We start from the raw sequence: 14,565 nt of genomic DNA, 5'->3' as shown, positions 1-14,565 counted from the left end.
GGTATGCAGAGCACTCTGACTCTGCAGCCACAGCACTGTTGGTACTCCACCTCGGCGAGTGGAATAACATTTCCTGCGCCCCCGCTGGAGCGCTGCAGCGCCAGTGTGAACGAGGTGTTGCTTTACTGAGCTCTGATCAGCCTCCGGAAATGTCCCATAATCCCCTTAAGTCAAGCGGCCACTCTTCTCATTGTTGCGTGAAATCGGATGCAGGAATGAGGAAATGCCCTTTTAAAGCTCCCTTTCGGAGAAGCTGGCTGCTTATCAGCTCCGAGAAAACGCAAACGTTTACTGATTGCTTTGAGTGAGTGAGAGAGAGGTGGGGGGAGGGGAGTCTGAACTTACAAGACAGCACGCTGACACTCAGCACCCCAAAAACCCACTCTCCCCCCCACATACACACAACACACTCCCGTCACACTCCACTCCACCCCACCCCCATTTGAAAAGCACGTCGCAGTCACTTGCATGCTGGGATAGCTGCCCATAATGCACTGCTCCCAATGCTGCAAATGTGGCCACGCCAGTGTGCTGTCAGCATGGACAGACTGCAGCGCTTTCCCTACTGCGCTCGCTGAAGGCGGGTTTAACTCCCAGTGCTCTACATCTGCAGGTGTAGCCATGCCCTTATTTACAATGTCACCAGAAAGTGAGAACAGGCATTTGCATGGCACTTGTGTAGCCAGCACTGCAAGGTATTTACATGCCAGATATGCTAAACATTCGTATGCCCCTTCATGCTTTGGTCATCATTCCAGAGGACAAGCTTCCATGCTCATGACGCTCATTAAAAAAATAATATGTTAATTAAATTTCTGACTCAACTCCTTGGGGAAGAACTGTATGTTCCTGGCTGTTTAACCCACCTTATGCCATATATTTCATGATATAGCAGTCTTGGATGATGACCCAGCACATGTTGTTCATTTTAAGAATACTCTCACTGCAGATTTCACAAAACACAAAGAAGGTACCAATGTGATATTTCTAAAGAAAGCTACAGCACTCGATCCAAGGTTTAAGAATCAGAAGTGCTTGAGAGATGAGGTGTGGAGTGTGCTTTCAGAATTCTTAAAAGAGCAACACTCACATGCGGAAACTACAGAACCCGAACCACCAAAAGAGAAAATTAATCTTCTTCTAGTGGCATCTGACTCAGATAATGAAAATGAACATGCATCGGACCACACTGCTTGGGACTGTTATCGAGTACAGCCCATCATCAGTATGGAATGGCGGTTGAAGCATTAAGGGGTATATGAATCTTTAGCGCAGCTAACACATAAATATCTTGCGACACCAGCTACAACAGTGCCATGAGAACGCCTGTTCTCACTTTCAGGTGACATTGTAAACAAGAAGAGGGCAGCATTATCTCCTGCAAATGTAAACAAACTTGTTTGTCTCAGCGACTGGGTGAACAAGAAGAAGGACTGAGTAGACTTGCAGGCTCTAAAATTTTACCTTTTTTTGTTTTTGAATGCAGGTTTTTTTTGTACATAATTCTACATTTGTAAGTTCAACTTTCATAATAAAGAGATTACACTACAGTACTTAGGTGAATTGAAAAATACAATTTGTTTTTTTACAGTACAAGTACTTGCAATAAAAATAAATATGAAGTGAGCACTGTGCACCTTGTATTCTGTATTGTAACTGAAATTAATATATTTGAAAATGTAGAAAACATCCAAAACTATTTAAATATTATTCTATTATTGTTTAACAATGCACTGCTGGATGTTTTTTAATCGCATGATTAATTGCGATTAATGTTTTTAATCGCTTGACAGCCCTAGTTTAGACCAATATACTAAAACCCTCAGGAGACTAATTTCATTTGTCGGGTTTTGCTGGGTGATGTTAATGGCTTGTGCTATATAGAAGGTCAGACTAGATCACCGGGTGATCCCTTCTGGGCTTCAGCTTTATGACTATCTTTTGCTGTTGCCTCTAATAGAAAGGATGAGAAGCCATTTCTCCTATGAAGGCTGTCGCAAGGAATTTAACACACCTATCCCAGCTTTTCTGGATCCAACACCAGATTTTACTTCCTTGAGAGAGATCTGTAAAACTGCTGAAATCAGAACGTGTGTGTGTCATAATTGTTCAGGGCCAGGTAACTGGATTACGCAAGCATAGTTCAGCGTGAGCAAAGGGGCAGAATTTGGCCCTATGAAAAATTATGAAAGGCTATACTAAACTATCTTGTATTTGCTCAACAGAGTTTACAAACAGACGATCATCTGTACCTGTAACCAGCAGGACAAGCTCCTGGTCAGGACTCCAGCTCATGGTGGTCAGACCAGTGTCCACACTCCCAACACATTCGAGCTGTAAGAGAGCAATGAGCAGCGTGAGGTATTCGTGTATGTATGGGTGATACATATGCAACAGCAAGAAAGGAATGTCTCTCCAATGTATTGTTCTGATTTACAAGGAGCTCGGGGAGATGACAACTGCACTAGCTGTGGCTGCTCATGATTGCCAGAGCTGTGCTCTGGTAACAGGCCCAATCCGTTTTGGTGAAGAGAAGGGAAACTCCAGATACCTGCAAAATGACTCAGTCTTACACACAAGGAGTCTCAGTACACACACAGTGAATTTCAAGACACCAAAATATATTCCAAGCAAAAACAGTAAGCATTAAAACAACGTTAAGGCTGAGACATCAATCTGTAAAGCCAAGACATACAAGATCAGAAGCTAAACCTTAACTCTGACCCTAGTGCTCATGCCAGAAAATATCATCTCTAGCGCATTAGATAAGTTGTTAATACATATTATAGGACATGATCTTGCATACACTAAAATGACAATACTTTACACAGTCTTCAGAATACGTTTTTTTTTTATTAAAGTCTGAGTGACATTTGCAAAATATGCCACATGTGAACAAAGTTGGCTGAAATGGAAATAGCAGCTATCCAAGTTTCAGCACAGACTGGCTGTCAGGGTGTCACCTAACCCTGGAGCTTGCCCTGACTATTCTAGCCCTCCCCTTGCTGCTACTTCCTTTGCAGCTGCACCAGTTGGAGTACAATAGCAGATCTTCAGGAAGCGTCATTATAGATAGGACGCTAGTGAGTTTAAGCAACTTGCCCAAGATCGCACACAAATCCATAGCAGAGCATGGACTAGAACCCCACCCCAAACAAAGTCTGACGTCCCAGTCCACTGCGCTATTCCCTGGGCTAAACGGTTCTGGTTTCTCATTAACGTTGCCTGGCAGTTACGTTTTATGACCTTTAATCATGGAACGTAAACCTTTTAGTCTTTAAATGAGATCTATACATAAGAAACATGATTCTAATATACATTAGTTTTCTCTGAAGATGTTCTGCACTAACTGATAAATATGTTAGGTTTATAATTCAGCTTTGTTTTTAAATAACATTTTGCTCTGAGGTTAACAAATTAACTTATTTCAGTAGGACTCCCGGTGCAGGCATTGGGGTAGAGGCATAGTTCCCAATGCTTCATTACTTTTCATTGTCAAGGAATTAACTGGATGACCAACACTTCCAAGTTATATAAATTCTGCCCTCAGTTACACCCAAGAAACCCCAGAGAAGTCAGTAAGGCTACCTGGGTAAGAATGGAGGCAGCCTATGACTTCTCCTTTTACCTTCCAGCTTACCTGCTTTGTACTGAGGTTGCACAGTATAACATCTCCAGCTGCCGTAGCAACACACACACACTCCTGATCTGGCAGATCTTCAATGCCCACAATGTGGCCACTTCCATCTTCTGGCAGAAAACCATCCACAGTCAAGGAAATTTCATTCGTCACCTAGACGGAGAGAACAGACAATCAGAAAATTACATGTTACTTTGTTTAGATTTATACAAATCCGGGGGGGGGGGGGGGGGGAGGGGTAACTATCTATACACTCTAGGCACCCAACATCTCCAAGAAATACAGCAAAAATATTACCTCACATGCAGCAGTAAGATTTAATAGAACTCACCACCACTGAGCCAGGCAACTCAGACATCAGACAGGGAAATACCTGACTTTATTCTCAGCTACACTGGAATATTTCATTGCTTTTCAAACTGATTATTTAGGTGAAAGATCAATCAACAAATGGCAATGTTCCTTCACAGAACGTGTCCCATTAAGTATCATTTTATGGCCCTTATGCCCCCCATATCAAATGGACTATAAGAAGGTGCAAGTTCCTGCTGAATTTGCTCCAATGTTTCGGAAGGATCATATAGACAGCAGAGGGATAGCATCACCTTAAATACACATGACTGAAATGTTTTCACATGCTGGTTTTACAGACTACACATCAGAATACTATAGCTAGAAGATTAGAGAAAAGCCTCCTCTCCTCTCCCTTAGCATCTTTACTAGGTACACTGGAGAGCACATTTTTAGCGCCAGTTGCACTTGTACAGCGGAAATAGTCAATCAGCTTCCCTGACCTGTGCGGGCCTTTCACACAGCAAATGAGGAGAGAAAAGCAATGATAAATCCTAAAACGGTGACTGTAAAACCATGCATACTGGCAGGTGATGTGTGTGCGCGCATGTCAGAGCAGGGCGAGCATATTTAATGACTTAACTTGGTTTTTGTCACTCACTAGATTTCAGGTTGACGGTGTCACTAGAATCAGCATGGAGATTCTATAGAAGTGTCCTTCCTCATCACCTGACACCAGGGAAGTATGAGAACTCTTCCATCAACAGAGTTACAGAATAGAGTACGGGGGAAGCAACCTAGCTGCAGGGCAGTAGCAAAGCATACTCTTAAGCAAAATGGGAGGGGTCGAGCTTTCAGAGTATTCAGTCACTTGGTCAAAAGCTGCAGCCTGGGACTGCAGCAGACAGAGTGCACTCAGCAAGGGAGAGAAGTGCCTCATGCTGCTCTGCAGCATGCCTCCCAGAGAAATCTGTGCAGTACTAACAGATTCCAGGGACAACAGGGCCCAGACCCTCCCGGAGGAAGCACTGCCACAAAGCAAGGGCTCGTAAGGAAGACAGAAAAACTTCTCTTCCCTTGTGTTCTGAGTGGAACTGAAATTTACACCATATTCGGGTTACATCTTCATCTGCAAGACAACTTCTGTACCTTTTCAAGTCCTACCTACGAGTTCACGGCTGCTGTAGCTAGCGGGACAAGCACGCAACACTGCTTGTACAAGTTTTGCAAAACATTGGCCAAATGCATCTTGGGGTAACACCACCCACGACGATGCAGTTACAATTTCCTTCCTGCTGTAGCACTGATCTTAAAAGCAGGGTGGATAAAAATCTATGATTTTTTTAAAAAACAAAATTAAAAAAATCTGATTTTTTTGATAAAATGCTTTTGGAGGAAAAAACCTACCCAAAGATAGTTTTAATTAAGATACATTATAGCTCAAAGATATCTCATCATGAAATAGGGATTATAAATTCTTATTCTATAGTAAGAGACCATATATTCATGTAATGTTTAAGAAAAGTTTTGTAAATAAATTCCAACAGTTCATGGATTAGGGACCCAATCTTATGGGGTTCAAGGGGCTTCTGTATAGATTTAGGTTAATCTTTCTATCTACCCAATGGGACCCAGTGCTCAGTCTAGAAGATACCATCAGAGATGCTTAGTTTTGCAGTTCTCAAACTGTGGATTTGTGTCTCCAGAGATAACAAGCTTGTTAAACAGCAAAAATGTTTTTAAATAAAATCAATAATATATAGAGGTTAGAAATAACAGACCTCAACCCTATTGTCCCTCTGCAAATTTGTGTACACAGAGTCAATCCCTTACCTCTCTCTGAAAGTGCAGTTTCAAAAAGTTCAATGAATAGAAGATCGTTGTGGGCAGAATAGATCTGGACAAGGAGAAGAAGTCTGGAGATAAATGTGAGAAGGGAGGGACGGGCAGTAGAAACAAAAGTGAAACTGTTTGAGCAGCATATTCCAGAAGCCTTGAGGTCTTTGTGAGTGTAGCCTTCATTGATTTGAGATCTACCATACCATTCTCTCACTAGAAGGGAAAACCTATAATGTCAGCTGGCCGTAAAAGAGACCCAGTTTCGGAATATTTTAATGAAGTTCCTCTACCTGTCCGTAAGACAGGTATGTGTGCATAATGCAAACAGTGCAACAAAGAAATGCAAGGCCTGGTTGCCCGAATGAAACAACATCATGAGACGTGTTCCTTCCGTTCTGGTATGAAACTGCAGAAAAACCTGGATTAAGAAAAACTCTGGATTAAGTTTAGAAGTATGAGCAACAAGGGCGATGTCGTGGTGGGAGTCTGCTACAGACCACCAGACCAGGGGGATGAGGTAGCCAAGGTTTTCTTCCAGCAACTAACAGAAGTTACTAGATTGCAGGCCCTGGTTCTCATGCGAGACTTCAATCACCCTGGTATCTGCTGGGAGAGCAATACAGCAGTACACAGACAATCCAGGAAGTTTTTGGAAAGTATAGGGGACAATTTCCTGGTGCAAGTGCTGAAGAAACCAACCAGGGGCAGAGCTCTTCTTGACCTGCTGCTCACAAACCGGGAAGAATTAGTAGGGGAAACAAAACTGGATGGGAACCTGGGAGGCAGTGACCATGAGATGGTTGAGTTCAGGATCCTAACATAAGGAAGGAAGGAGAGCAGCAGACTATGGACCCTGGACTTCAGAAAAGCAGATTTTGACTCCCTCAGGTAACTGATGGGCAGGATCCCCTGGGAGAACAACATGAGGGGGAAAGGAATCCAGGAGAGATGGCTGTATTTTAAAGAATCCTTTTTGAGAGTGCAGGAACAAACCATCCCGATGTGTAGAAAGAATAGTAAATGTGGCAGGCGACCAGCTTGGCTTAACAGTGAAATCCTTGCTGATCTTAAACACAAAAAAGAAACTTACAAGAAGGGGAAGATTGGACAGATGACCAGGGAGGAGTATAAAAATATTTCTCAGGCATGCAGGAGCAAAATCAGGAAGGCCAAATCACACTTGGAGTTGCAGCTAGCAAGGGATATGAAAGGTAACAAGAAGGGTTTCTTCAGGTACGTTAGCAACAAGGTGGTGGTCAAGGAAAGCGTGGGCCCCTTACTGAATGAGGGAGGCAACCTAGTGTCAGAGAACGTGGAAAAAGCTAATGTACTCCATGCTTTTTTTTGCCTGTCTTCACAAACAAGGTCAGCTCCCAGACTGCTGCACTGGACAGCACAGCATGGGGAGGAAGTGACCAGCCCTCTGTGGAGAAAGAAGTGGTTCAGGACTATTTAGAAAAGCTGGACGAGCACAAGTCCATGGGGCCAGATGCGCTGCATCCGACAGTGCTAAAGGAGTTGGCGGATGTGATTGCAGAGCCATTGGCCATTATCTTGGAAAACTCATAACCATCAGGGGAGGTCCCAGATGACTGGAAAAAAGGCTAATGTAGTGCCCATCTTTAAAAAAGGGAAGAAGGAGAATCTGGGAAACTACAGGCCAGTCAGCCTCACCTCAGTCCCTGGAAAAATCATGGAGAAGGTCCTCAAGGAATCAATTCTGAAGCACTTAGAGGAGAGGAAAGTGATCAGGTACAGTCAGCATAGATTCACCAAGGGCAAGTCATGCCTGATCAACCTGATTGCCTTCTATGACGAGATAACTGCCTCTGTGGATGAGGGGAAAGCAGTGGACGTGTTATTCCTTGACTTTAGCAAAGCTTTTGACACCGTCTCCCACAGTATTCTTGCCAGCAAGTTAAAGAAGTATGGGCTGGATGAATGGACAATAAAGTAGATAGAAAGCTGGCTAGATTGTCGGGCTCAACGGGTAATGATCAATGGCTCCATGTCTAGTTGGCAGCCGGTATCAAGCGGAATGCCCCAGGGGGTCGGTCCTGGGGCTGGTTTTGTCCAATATCTTCATTAATGATCTGGAGGATGGTGTGGATTGCTCCCTCAGCAAGTTTGCAGATGACACTAAACTGGGAGGAGTGGTAGATATGCTGGAGGGTAGGAATAGGATACAGAGGGACCTAGACAAATTAGAGGATTGGGCCAAAAGAAATCTGATGAGGTTCAACAAGAACAAGTGCAGAGTTCTGAACTTAGGAAGGAAGAATCCCATGCACCGCTACAGACTAGGGACAGAATGGCTAGGCAGCAGTTCTGCAGAAAAGGACTTAGGGGTTACAGTGGATGAGAAGCTGGATATGAGTCAACAGTGTGCCCTTGTTGCCAAGAAGGTTAATGGCATTTGGGGCTGTATAAGTAGGGGCACTGCCAGCAGATCGAGGGATGTGATCTTTCCCCTCTATTTGACATTTAGAGTACTGTGTCCAGTTTTGGACCCCATACTACAAGAAGGATGTGGAAAAACTGGAAAGCATCCAGCGGAGGGCAACAAAAATGATTAGGTTTCAGAGTAACAGCCGTGTTAGTCTGTATTCGCAAAAAGAAAAGGAGTACTTGTGGCACCTTAGAGACTAACCAATTTATTTGAGCATGAGCTTTCGTGAGCTACAGCTCACTTCATCAGATGCATACCGTGGAAACTGCAGCAGACTTTATATATACACAGAGAATATGAAACAATACCTCCTCCCACCCCACTGTCCTGCTGGTAATAGCTTATCTAAAGTAATCATCAGGTTAGGCCATTTCCAGCACAAATCCAGGTTTTCTCACCCTCCACCCCCCCACACAAATTCACTCTCCTGCTGGTGACAGCCCATCCAAAGTGACAACTCTTTACACAATGTATGGATGGGCTGTCACCAGCAGGAGAGTGAATTTGTGTGGGGGGGTGGAGGGTGAGAAAACCTGGATTTGTGCTGGAAATGGCCTAACCTGATGATTACTTTAGATAAGCTATTACCAGCAGGACAGTGGGGTGGGAGGAGGTATTGTTTCATATTCTCTGTGTATATATAAAGTCTGCTGCAGTTTCCACGGTATGCATCTGATGAAGTGAGCTGTAGCTCACGAAAGCTCATGCTCAAATAAATTGGTTAGTCTCTAAGGTGCCACAAGTACTCCTTTTCTTTTTTTAAAAATGATTAGGGGACTGGAACACATGACTTATGAGGAAAGGCTGAGAGAACTGGGATTGTTTAGTTTGCAGAAGAGAAGAATGAGGGGAGATTTGATAGCTGCTTTCAACTACCTGAAAGGGGGTTCCAAAGAGGATGGATCTAGACTGTTCTCAGTGGTAGCAGATGACAGAACAAGGAGTAATGGTCTCAAGTTGCAGTGGGGGAGGTTTAGGTTGGATACTAGAAAAAACTTTTTCACTAGGAGGGTGGTGAAGCACTGGAATGGGTTACCTACGGAAGTGGTAGAATCTCCTTCCTTAGAGGTTTTCAAGGTCAGGCTTGACAAAGCCCTGGCTGGGATGATTTAGTTGGGGCTTGGTCCTGCTTTAAGCAGGGAGTTGGACTAGATGACCTCCTGAGGTCCCTTCCAACCCTGATATTCTATGATTCTATGTTTCTCAGGAGGAAACTGCATTGAAGATCCTGCATGTTCAGACATGTTCATCAGGTTGGTAAACTTTTTAATTTCATACTTCTTTCTTAAGAACTGCCTGTCTTCCTTCTGGACTATTCTTGAATTCTCATGTTTGAGCAAAAAATATAGTTGTTACTCTATGGTACTATAATCTTAGATGCAGTTGTGATAAAAAAATAAATAGCTGAAATAGGCAGATCTTTCTTTTACAATTTCACCTTTAAAGTAGTACTGAGTATCAGTGAATGCAATGAGTAATACTAAATGAGCAGAATGGTAATAATAATTAAATAACTGTATTGACTTATTTTGTTTAGGAGAATCCATCCTCAACATACAGGATTCTGAAGACTATCCACCTTCAAGATCACCATCATTTTCCATAGTTTCAGTGTTATTTGCCAATGATAGCGTTTCAGTCACATCATGTATGTTAGATAGCCACAGTGTATGACATGTAGCAAAAAGAAAAAAACCCTCCATCATCCAGAAACCACCATAGATAAGTTTGTGATAAGAATCAGAAGATTACAAAAAGAGGTAATTGATGAAAAAAATTTTTACAAAAACAAACCTGATTTTAAAAAACTTGAACGTTTAACTAAATTCAAAAATTCATATGCTTGTTTTGTTAAAATATTATGTTTGCTGTTGAAGAAAAAAATCCAGAATACGTAAAGTTGCTGTTTTAGTTAAATAAAACAATTTAAATGTCTGTCTGGTGATGTTCTCCTCCTAATACAGCATGGCAAGAAAATCCTCCAAATATTAACGATTAACCTGTTGAACTGGAGATAGTTCACCTCCCAATGACTTCAAAAATATCTGGTTCAATTACCTTTGGTAAATGAAATAACCAAACAATCATTAGTTTTACAGCTATATCAGAAAACGAATCTGAAAAGTTTTCAAAATAAATTGCTTTAAAAATGTACAGTGTGTACCTTCTAAAAATTAAACTTACATCTATCTCTGAGTTGTGAAGAATATGTATTAAGGTTATAGCCACCACCAAGAATGCACTTTTATGTAGAAATCCATGATTAAATTGAGTCTTCCTGACTAGTGTCAAATCCACCCTGCTTAAAGGGAAGTTTGAGGGTTGAAATGACAACATTAAATACCCGAGATCATCTACCCCCCTGTCGTGGGGCAAGTACATCCTGTCCCCCTTTGAGGCAGGGGGAAGGGCATTATAGCCCCGTAGTTGAGTTCACCTGCCCACCCTTAGCCTCAGGGCAGCCATGGCTAATGACCAGAATCAATATGGTGCCCCTCCCTCGAAGGCTGTGTGGCCTAGTGGCCAGAGTCAATACGGCTGCCCTTCCACACAGGGCTGCATGGGCCAGAGGCCAGAGTCAATATGACTATCCTCCTTAGCCAGGCTGTGTGGCCTAGTGGCCAGCGGTAATATGGCTGTCCTCCTTAGCCAGGCTATGTGGCCTGATGGCCGGAGATGGTGGCCAGTGGTAGGGGGACCCAGGCCCTCCCTAGTCCACCAGGTCCCAGCTCAGGGCCCTTTCAGCGGAGAGCGTATTCATCACTGGGTGAGCGGGGATCTGACCAAAACACACTGACTTATTGCTTGGTTCTACAACCGGATCAATAGCTAGTCTCCCTGGGCTGCTTCTTACTCAGTCTTCCAGTGACTTGGTCCATGAGTGTCTGGGGTCTTTGGCCTGTGAGGCACCTGACGGTTCCAACGTCTCTCGGGCGTCTGCAGGTAGCCAGATATCCGCCCGTGTCTCGGCGTCCCTAGCCTCCACAATCTGGGGTTCCCGGGCACGAGCCTCTCTCCTCCGTGGTCCACCCTGTCTGAGCTGGGCTGCTCCCTTTTGTACTGATGCTCCAGTTGGAGCATGCACAGCAGGGGTGAAGGGGGCATGGCTTCCTCTGCCCAGAGTCACGGACAACGCCTCCTTGTCCAGTGCAGGGCAAGTACACTCCATCACACCTCCATAATGGAATGGCTCCAAACTAGATTCAATGTCAGAATTTAAGTACTCAGCTGTGTCCCTTTATATAATTAAGGCTCCTTCTGCCCTTGAGAACTATGAAAAAATGGGAGGGGGAGGCATATCGACTCTGCCTGTAGCAGAGCCAAGAAGCTGAGCAGGAGTGGCAGAAGCAAGGGGCGAGAATGAAGCAGCATCTACACAAAGCCTGACTGAACCTGATAATGCACCTCAGATGCTTTAGCCCTTAGGCATCAGAGTGCTTTAAAAGCCAAGAGAACTTGATGCACTGGTTACAAGACAACGTGTCTAATGGTTACAGTCAGAGTTCTGGGTCTGACCTCGGCTCTTGTGTCTCACTGTGTCTGTGGGCAAGGTACTTGGTCTCTCTGGGCCTCCGTTGACAGACTCTTAGTATAGCCCCGTTTTTAATGAAGATGTAGTCTTCTGAGGAGCAACTGAGCTGTGCAGGCTTAGAGCGGAGCTCCTGCACGCTGCAGGAACAGGGCTACAGAGGAGTTCACTCACGGATAAGCTCATGTCTATGGCAGTTCTTTGCTTATGAGCCTCAACTGAGCAGTCAAAAATAATGGCTCATAACATGCTTTGTACTTATGTCTATTCAGCTTGGTTGACTCCTATCATTCCCGTACAGTAGAAGGGGAACTTCATCAGGCACCAATCTAAACGCCTCTTTTATGAATTCAGTGAGAATTCTCCAACTTTCCTGTTTTAGCACCCTCAGACTGCAGTGGCAGAAAGAACTGAATTGGACAGGACATGTAACTTTACCAGGACATAAATCCACATTTTCATTATTATGCACGTCTGCCTTCTAGACTGCAAGCTTTCTTCAGAGCTGAGACTTTTGCTGGTGTACCCTGCAGTACTGCAGACATAATGTCGGCACTAAACAAAGTCTATGTGTGCTCAGTGCTGCAGATATAGTGTGCTCACTGCTGCATAAAACCTGGCGGGGACAAGGACTGAAACGAAGGCGTTTACAATCCAAAGAGATGATTCGATCTATATAGGTGGATGGAACACAAGACACTGCAGCGGAACGCATTTCCAACCAGGCAAAGCCAACCTACTGCTCTTTGTGATCACAAGAAAAAAGAAAAAAAAAAAAGTATGGTCACCAGGTCCAGTCCTGTAACACTCAGAGTGCTCTGAATGCCCAGTAAGTCAATGAGCATGAAAACATTTACCATTCTGCAAGTATGAACCCACAATTAGCATCAGGAAAACAGCCCTAAACAAAGCTTTAGAACTTCCACCAGTAACTCACCCCTCGAATGGCTGGGTCCAGCTCCAGGATCCCATATTCTGAGCCAATGAGCAGCGTCCCTTGGTCTGCACGGAGGCAGAAACACTGAGGACTCCCCAAAGCCGGGACAGGCCCATGCTCTCGAGCGTACAGTAACTTCAAATTTCTCATTGTATCAGCAACACAGGAACTGGAGAAATGCAATCCCCCAAAGAGCTATTAAAACAAACACACAGAGAGGGAGCTGGTTTCAGAGTAACAGCCGTGTTAGTCTGTATTCGCAAAAAGAAAAGGAGGACTTGTGGCACCTTAGAGACTCACCAATTTATTTGAGCATAAGCTTTCGTGAGCTACAGCTTATGCTCAAATAAATTGGTGAGTCTCTAAGGTGCCACAAGTCCTCCTTTTCTTTTAGGGAGGGAGCTGTAAACTGAGCCTGAGAAAGGACTTATGTGACTGCCTCCAGAGGAAAGAGCGAGTCCAAGGAAGGAGGGGGGCTACGTACTTTAGGGAGAAGGTGAGCAGGGCAGGAACTGCTGAAAGCGAGCGGGCGAAAGGGGAAGAGGCAGTCACCGCTCTCCAGCCTTACCCGGACACAAGAGCAAGGGGCACCCCAGCAACCTGAACAGGGGCAAGATCACAACCACCAGCAGGATTTTTATTTATTTTCTTTTTGTCTCCCGTGGGTAACGCCTTCTCACGACAACAGCGCTGAGGCCAGCCGGGCTCCTCCGGGAAGCGCCCGGGCCGGCGACCCCAGAGCCGCGGGGGCTGCGGGTCACTAGAGCGGCCCCCCAGCCCGCACGGGGAGGCCCCCGGCCAGGCCCACCGGGGGTGGGGGGGGGGGGCAGGCAGCAGCGGGGGCTCTCCGGGGAGGTTTTGTCAGCCCCCCCCCGCGGGGTGTGCGGGCTCCGCCGCCCCCGAGCGTTAAGGCTCGGCCCGGGAGCACGCGAGAGACCCCGGGCGGGCACAGGGCACCGGCTCGGCGGCAGGGGGCGCCCCAGGCAGGGCCGAGGGCCGCCGCCGCCGAGCGAAGGCCAGCCACGGGGACGGGCCCGGGGTGCTCCTCACCGCGCGCCCGCGCCGCCGCTCAGGAGACGGGCGCTGCCATCTTGAAGCCGCGACCGGCGCTTCCGGGAGGCGCATGCGCAGGAGCGGGGCTGCCGCCCAGGCAGGCCAGCGGCGGGGCTCATGCGCAGGCGCGTTTCGGGTGGTCGCGGGGTCGAGGCTGGGCTCGCGCCCGCGGCCGAACCCCGGTGCCGAGCCCCGGCTCCGCTGCCCCCCGAGAACCACAGACTCCCAGGAGGGCGTCTAGTCCCCCCCGCCCCGCTCAAAGCAGGGCCGAGCCCCCATGTTTGCCCCATCCCCACACGGCCCCCTCAAGGATTGAACTCACAGCCCTGCGTTGAGCAGGCCAGAGCCCAAACCCCTGAGCTGCCCCGCCGAGCTCCCTCCGGCCGGGGGCCGCGTCCTCAAGCAGCTGCAGCCTTGGCCTGAGGGCGCTGGCCGGGGGGCAGGCGATTCAGTGGGTGCAAGGGCCCAGCCTCTCCCAGGCCCTCGTCAGGCCCAAGTTAATGGCATCTAGTTTGCATATTAATTCAAAGGGGGGAGGGAGAGCTCAGCGGTTTGGGCACTGGCCTGCAAAACCCAGGGTTGTGAGCTCCAGCCTTGAGGGGGCCCTGTAGGGATCTGGGGCAAGGATTGGGGCTTGGCCCTGCTTTGAGCGGGGGGCAGGACTAGATGCCCTCCTGAGAGTCTAGGACTGAACACGCAGATTGAATCTGCCCAGGCTAAGTGTCCTCACACCCTCTTGTCAAGTTTCAGAGCAGCAGCCCTGTGAGTCTGTATTCGCAAAGAGAACAGGAGGACTCCTGGCATCTTAGAGACGAACCCATTTATCT

At 46.3% G+C, this 14,565-nt stretch overlaps 1 protein-coding gene across 2 annotated transcripts in view; it reads right to left on the bottom strand.

Moving 5' to 3' along the window:
* The window catches only part of ELP1 (elongator acetyltransferase complex subunit 1), a 112,176-nt gene extending 98,366 nt beyond the window's left edge, over window positions 1-13,810 (bottom strand). Inside the window, exons 1-4 of one of the 2 annotated variants that reach the window (XM_077817961.1) lie at window positions 13,736-13,810; window positions 12,686-12,880; window positions 3,641-3,793; window positions 2,253-2,334 (exon numbers count right to left, since the gene is read on the bottom strand). In XM_077817961.1, the coding sequence (XP_077674087.1) occupies window positions 2,253-2,334; window positions 3,641-3,793; window positions 12,686-12,880; window positions 13,736-13,810 (505 nt within the window). The remainder of the gene's footprint in view (window positions 1-2,252; window positions 2,335-3,640; window positions 3,794-12,685; window positions 12,881-13,735) is intronic. The other variant, XM_077817963.1, reaches the window with a different exon arrangement.
* Window positions 13,811-14,565: the final 755 nt, after the last annotated feature.

This window comes from Eretmochelys imbricata, chromosome 5, assembly GCF_965152235.1.
Source record: "Eretmochelys imbricata isolate rEreImb1 chromosome 5, rEreImb1.hap1, whole genome shotgun sequence".
In the NCBI taxonomy this organism is placed as follows: domain Eukaryota; kingdom Metazoa; phylum Chordata; order Testudines; family Cheloniidae; genus Eretmochelys; species Eretmochelys imbricata.
The sequence above is the reverse complement of the archived record's forward strand: the minus strand, read 5'-3'. Positions and strand labels throughout refer to the sequence as shown.